A 6,895-nucleotide genomic window follows, 5' to 3' on the forward strand; every position below is an offset into this window, starting at 1 on the left:
CAGCCCTCGCTGAGAGCAGCGGAGAGAGTCCGCAGCCCTCGCTGAGAGCTGAGAGAGAGCGCGCAGCCCTCCTGAGAGCTGCGAGAGAGCGTGCAGCCCTCGCTGAGAGCTGAGAAAGAGCGCGCAGCCCTCCTGAGAGCTGCGAGAGAGCCCTCAGCCCTAGCTGAGAGCAGCGGAGCAAGCTAGTTGCACTTGGTGCGTGTTCCGCTTTCAAACTGGAGGGGGATCCTGGACAGCCACGTAGACATGCTCAACACTGGAAGAAAAAGCGCAGCGGCCGGAGACGAGCCACCGCCAGTCAACCGAGGGAGGTGTCGCAGCAGCTAAGTACGAATCTGGGTGATTCCAGCCCTCCGGAGTCCCCAGTGCCTCCGGTCCATAGCCGCCCTACGGTTCTGATGCGGGCTCCGCCTGCTTCCTCCCGGGCACCTCCTGTCCCTTGGGATCCACCTCCACTGGACTTGCACGCTCCCCTGACTCCATGGCAGGCTCCTCAGCCTTCCTGGGAGGCTCCAGAGGGCCAGCTGCCTGCCCCAGTGGCTCAGCTGGCCCAGCCTCCTGCCCTAGGGGCCCCAATGGTCCAGGCTCCACCTTTGGGGGGGGCGATGGCCAAGCCTCCAACTCCTGGAGTCTTGATGGTCCATCCACCCCCTCCGGGAGCCCCAATGGCCCAGCCTTCAACTCCGGGAGTTCTGATGTTGCATCCTCCTGTTCCGGGGGCCCCTTTGGCTCATCCAGCTCCCCCAGGAACCCCGATGACACACCCTCCTCCTGCTGTCACACCAATGGCCCATCCTCCTCCTCCTCCTCCTCCACCACCTCCTCCTCCTGGAACCCCGATGGCCCACCCACCTCCTCCTCCTCCTGCGACCCCGATGGCCCACCCTCCTCCTCCTCCTGGAAACCCTATGGTGCATCCTCTCCCTCCCGGAACCCCGATGGTCCATCCTCCCCCATCTGGACCGCCAATTCCGCATGCTCCCATTCCGGGGGCACCAATAGCTCAGCCACCAACTCCAGGAGTCCTGATGGCGCAGCAGCTGACACCAGGAGTCCTGATGGTCCAGCCTCCTGCTCCGGGAGCACCGATGGTCCAGCCTCCTCCACCAGCTGCCTTGTTGACCCAGCCTCCACCTTCGATAACTCCGATGGCCAAGCCTGGTGTCGCAGGTCCTGGTGTCGTGATGATCCATCCTCCAGGTGGCAGAGCTCCAATCATTCAGACTCCAGTATCAGGAGCACCAATGGCGCAGCCAGTGATACCCCCAGGGCAGCCTTTGGCTTCTTGGGCCCCACAGGGTCAGCCTTTGATCCTGCAAATCCAGTCTCAAGTCATAAGGGCTCCTCCACAGGTTTCCACTGTTCCACCAGCCCCCCAGGTGCAGCTGGCCACACCCCAAGGCTGGCAAGCCACCACACCCAACTGGCAGGTGACCCCCCAGGGTTGGCAGGGCACGCCCTTGACCTGGCAAGCCACGCAGGTCACTTGGCAGGCCCCTACGATAGCCTGGCAGGCCCCTCCACCTGTGCGCCAAGGGCCCCCACCCATTCGGCCTGGTCCCCCACCCATTCGACCTGGACCACCTCCAGTGCTCCGCCAGATGCCTCCTGTGATCCGTCAGGCTCCACCTGTGCTGCGGCAAGCCCCACCACTGATCCGCCCAGCCCCTCCACCTATCAGACCAGCTCCACATGGCATAGCAAGTCAGCCTCAGCTGTGGCAAGTCCTGCCACCCCCACCTCCACTGCGTCAGGCTCCACAGGCTCGTCTACTGGTCCCGAGGGTGCCAGGGGCAGCCCAGGTGCCTACAGCACCAGCAGTTGCTCAGATACATTTGGTGCCACAGGCAGGCCCACAGGTACCCCAGACAGTGCTGCCAGGACCACTGTCTATCCCAATTCCTGTACCCCAGGCTGCCTCTCAGTCTGCTCCACGGGCTGTGCATTGCCCATCCATCATTTGGCAGGCCCCCAAAGGCCAGCCACCGGTGCCACAGGAGCTCCCGGTGCCACAGGAGCTCCCGGTGCCACAGGAGCTCCAGATGCCACAGGAGCTCCCGGTGCCACAGGAGCTCCAGATGCCACAGGAGCTCCCGGTGCCACAGGAGCTGCAGGTACCACAGGAGCTCCCCGTGCCACAGGAGCTGCAGGTGCCACAGGAGCTCCCGGTGCCACAGGAGCTCCAGGTGCCACAGGAGCTCCCCGTGACATTGGAGTTCCAGGAGGTACAGCAGGCCCAGACAATGGGCTGGCGGGCCCCCAAGGTACCCAGTCACTTCTGGCAGCCTGTGCCTGCCCAGGAGTCCCAGGAGCAGGCCACTCAGATCACCCACGTGGAGCAACAGCAGCCCTTTCAGGGAGCTCCAGCCTCCCCCAAAGCACTGCAAACTCAGCTGCCTGCCCACCAGGCCCAGCCCACAGGCCTGCAGGCTGAACTGCCCTCAGTGCAACTGCAGCCTTCTTGGCAAGGCCCACTCCCCTTGTTGCAGGCCCAGCCTGGAACCTCTGCCACGCCGACAGATTTTCCCAGGGGCCCCACTAGATCACTTGTGACTCTGTCAGGAGAACCTGGCCCCTCTTCTCTAGAACCTCGTGGGCCTTCTAGAGAACGGAGGACCCCTGCAAAGGACAAAAAGGGTCCTCCAAAAGAGCGCATGATCATTGGTGCCACCTTCTGTGCTCCCAGGGCAGCATCAGCTTCCAGGGCATACCTGCCAACTGCCTGGAAAAACTTGCCTGCCACATCAGAGACCTTTCCTCCCACCTCAAGGGTCTTTCCATCTACCTCTCATTTCCAGCCTGCCTCTAATGCCTTTAGAGGCCCATCTGCCACCTCAGAGAGCCCAAAGTCACTGCCATATGCTGTGCAGGATCCTTATGCCTGTGTAGAGGCCCTGCCTGCAGTTCCCTGGGTTCCATATCCTGATGCGAATGCCTCACCAGCATGTAAGTCAGTGCCCACCATCCTGATGGTAACAGCAGCTTCTCCCCAGGCAAGTGCCACCGTTGCAGAGGCCTCCAAGTCGTCAGAGACACCACGGCGCTCCGGAAAAGCCACCAGGAAGAAGAAGCATCTGGAACCCAAAGAGGACAACTGCGGCCATAGGGGTTCCTCACGTGACTGGCGGGGCCCTCCATCCTGGGAGAATCCCAGTCAGAATGACTGGGAAATCCAAAGAGCTCTCCAGCTCCTGGGGGACCGGGAATCCCTCTATACTCCCCAGAACCGGAATGGCTGGGGGTGCCCCAATAACACTAGGTTTCCAAGGGGCTTGGATGTCCCCAGCACTTCACATGATCAGGGGTTCTGTGATGGTTCAGGGGCTTCTCAGCCATGGATGGTCTCTGAGGTCCCACGTATCTTTCCGGGATCCAGTGATGCTCAGGAGGACTCCAATGGGGAGAGTCAGCAATTGTCTCCCTTAGATGAGAGAGCAGATGCGTTGGTGCAGTTTCTCTTGGTCAAAGACCAAGCCAAGGTGCCGGTCCAGCTCTCGGAGATGGTAAATGTTGTCATCCGAGAATATAAAGACCAGAGCTTAGATATCATCAGTCGTGCGAACGCTAAGCTGGAGAGCACCTTCGGTTGTCAACTGAAGGAAGTTGACACCAAAACTCATTCTTATATCATCGTGAGAAAGACGGGGAACACTCAGTGTAGTTTGCTGGCATCCTATTTAGACAGGCCAAAGTTCAACCTCCTGATGGTAGTCTTGAGCCTCATCTTTATGAAAGGCTACTGCATAAGGGAGAATCTGCTCTTTAATTTCCTGTTCCAGTTAGGGCTGGACGTCCAGGAAACAAGTGGTCTTTTCAGAAGTACAAAGAAGCTCATCACCAGTGTGTTTGTGAGACATAGGTACCTAGAGTACAGGCAAATCCCGTTCACTGAGCCAGCAGAGTATGAGCTTCTCTGGGGTCCGCGGGCATTTCTTGAAACCAACAGGGTGCATATCATGAGGTTTTTGGCTGCTCTCTACCAGAACCAGCCCCAGACCTGGTCATACCAGTACCTTGAGTCATTGGGAGAGTTAGAATACAAAGACACGAATGAGGAGTCCCATGACAGCGACGACGATTCTCATGACCCGACCAGCAGTCCTCATCCTCACTAATAGGTGTTACTAAGATGATCTTATTCCTGTGGGTTCCGTGCCAAAGGCAACAGACAGTGGGGGGTGGGGGAACATTGTGCTTTCTGGTGTTTTTGGTATTGTTCTGTGTGTGTACGTTTAAATTTTCAGCCTGTTTTTATATTTGCCAAAGTTTTTGTACAGTCTTCTGAGATGTTGACCTAACCTTGCTGCTAAACTGTATTTTGGCATCTGTATTTTTAAAAGAGATCTGTGGTTCTCTGTTTTGTGCCTAATTGTTATGTTTTAGTATCAGGGTTGTGCTGCCTTTGTGAAATGAAGTGACAGTCTATTCCTCTCATTCTGTTTACATAAAATCATAATAGTCAATTTTTTGGTTGTAAATATGACTCATCGGTAAAATATTGTCTGGGGAAAAGTAAAGATCTATATCTATATAAATATACTTTTAGCATAACATTGAGTGTTTGTCTTTATTCTAATTGTAAACCAGGATGGTGGGCGATAACTATCAGTGATAGTAAAACCCCTGCGTGCTGACAGCTTCCCAAAAGAGTACTCCATTCATCTTTAAAGGAATGTAGTGATTGTGGTGGGTGGTGAAGCCAGAAATTTTCTTGAAGTGAAAGTAAACCTTCACAAGACACTCCAAATTAGGAGGGTGTTGTATGTCCCCTCTGATTTAATTTTCACAATACTCCTTCAAATTAGACGCAATGTGTATTTTGAACGTGAGACTATCAGACACAAATGGGTTAATTAAACTGCATATATGATGACACACTAATACAATTATAATTCCAAGCAGAAAACCTCCTCATGGGTATTTGGAAAAGGGGGAAAATGTACCTTAGGAGCATAAAAATCCAGGTTTAGTAACCATACAAAAAACTCCAAACAGATGGGTAAGGGAGGTCCCCTTTTCTGAGCTAGGGGGAAATGGGAAGGGAGGGAGGGCAGGAATGGTAGGGGAGGAGGGATGTGGCTACTACCAGGATGTAAGGTGAATAAAAAATAAATTAATTATATAAAAATAAAACAAATTAATTATATAAAAATAAAATTCCAAGATATTCTTATCAATATCCTGGTCCATGGAAGATTCATCTGACACATCAACACACCACCCTGGTACCAGAATGGAAACCTGTTCCCAGGAAAATATCAGGATCCTACCAGAAAAGAGGAAAAACAAGATTTAAAGAGTTGAGAATTCTGCAGATTACAGGTGGCCATTCCAAGGTGAGGGGGGGCAACTTTAGGGCACTTCCTTGAGATGAGGCATTCTGTGAGAAACTCCTGAGGGAAAGTGGCTATCTTGTAGCCAGTCTTTAGTTACAGATCCGCAAGGAGAGGGACTGGCAAAGGGCTTACCAGCTAGTGTCCTGAGGGATGAATTCATGTGCGTATGAATGTAGTGCACATGAAAAGACTGTCTGAAGGTCACAACTTTCAGACAGGGACAGATGCAACATCATCTGTATGAATCAAGAAATCCAACCCCATGTCTTCCTAAAAAGCAGAGAGCGGGGAGGGAAGCAGCAATGGTGGTACTCTTCTGCCACCTACTGGCCTGTTCGCGATTGTGCAGCTGCTTCCGAGACTGTCTACCCTGTAAAGCTTAAGCTAATACCCCATATAAACAAACAGTCGGTAAAACTATTTGCATCAGGTCTTTTCCCATAATTTTACTTCTGTTTAAGTCCAAGAATTTTTCTCTCTTATGTAATAGGCTAATTTCAAACAACTCTCAATGTCCACCCCAAGCTTTACTTAAGGAATACTATTACCCTTTGTCCTGCTACCTTGCCACTTAGAACAGAATGGCAAAGTCTATCCTGCCATTGCAAAGCAAACTTTGTAGAGTAGTTGGCCCCTACTACAACCTTGACCTTCCTAATTTCTCCAAGAATCCACTATGACAATGTTTTACTAAATTTTGAAAGGTAAGAGAATCCTTGGCAACATTAAAATTTTGCAATGCCTTGGTTGAAAAGTCACGTACCATGATAATAAACTGGCACATGGATATAGTGCAGTGGATCTAGTGAAAATTAAACTTTCTATTGTTATTTCTATAATTTTCTAATTTTTTTTTTGCTTGCCTGTGTGTAGGCACTACATAAAGTCTCCCACACATTAAGATGTAGAAGCTAGCATCATTTGACTTTGAAACTATATCTCAGGCACAGTTGGCTCCTACGTAGCCTACAGTTAATAAAAACCACTTCGTCACACAGTTGGGAAGCTGTGACAGATCATATCATGTATATAAGAAGTAACAAAAGACATTTTCAATTATGCTTATAAAACTAAATTATTTAAATATTCCACAGAAGAGTTTAACATCCCACATTGTGAAAGCAGGAAGCAGAAACCAAATTGCCAGGATATGTCAAAACACAGTGCAAAAAGTGGAAAAATATTCAAAAGCCAATTTCCCAAAAGTATGAAAAAGTAGATAAGTGCCAAACAAAGATTTTAACCATACAATGCCTCCATTGTATGCCATAAAACTCCTCTGAATAAATAAGTAGGAAATATTAGATATACAAAAGACAATAACTGCTGAGCTCTTGTATCTCTCTAAAAGTCAAAGATAGAACTATTAGATCAGTGTTAGTTTCTATTGACTAAACTGACATAAAACAAAATAAAACTACATAGAGCAGCAGATGTGAATAAAGTTGTGATGGAAATTGCTACAATTTATCCTGAAATCAATTCAATTGATGACATTATTAGCAGCTTCATACTTCCAAATATTTTACCAAAAATGAATATCATCACATGGGGATATA

The 6,895-nt window shown here is 50.7% G+C and overlaps 1 protein-coding gene across 1 annotated transcript in view; it reads left to right on the forward strand.

The window, feature by feature from the left end:
- The window catches only part of Magel2 (MAGE family member L2), an 18,073-nt gene extending 13,533 nt beyond the window's left edge, over positions 1-4,540 (forward strand). The window contains exon 2 of the mRNA XM_055623227.1: positions 169-4,540. Coding sequence (XP_055479202.1) covers positions 169-4,115 — 3,947 coding nt within the window. The 3' untranslated portion in view covers positions 4,116-4,540. The remainder of the gene's footprint in view (positions 1-168) is intronic.
- The last annotated feature ends 2,355 nt before the right edge of the window (positions 4,541-6,895 follow it).

This window comes from Psammomys obesus, unplaced genomic scaffold (genome assembly GCF_907164565.1).
Source record: "Psammomys obesus unplaced genomic scaffold, mPsaObe1.curated_primary_1811, whole genome shotgun sequence".
Lineage (NCBI taxonomy): Eukaryota > Metazoa > Chordata > Mammalia > Rodentia > Muridae > Psammomys > Psammomys obesus.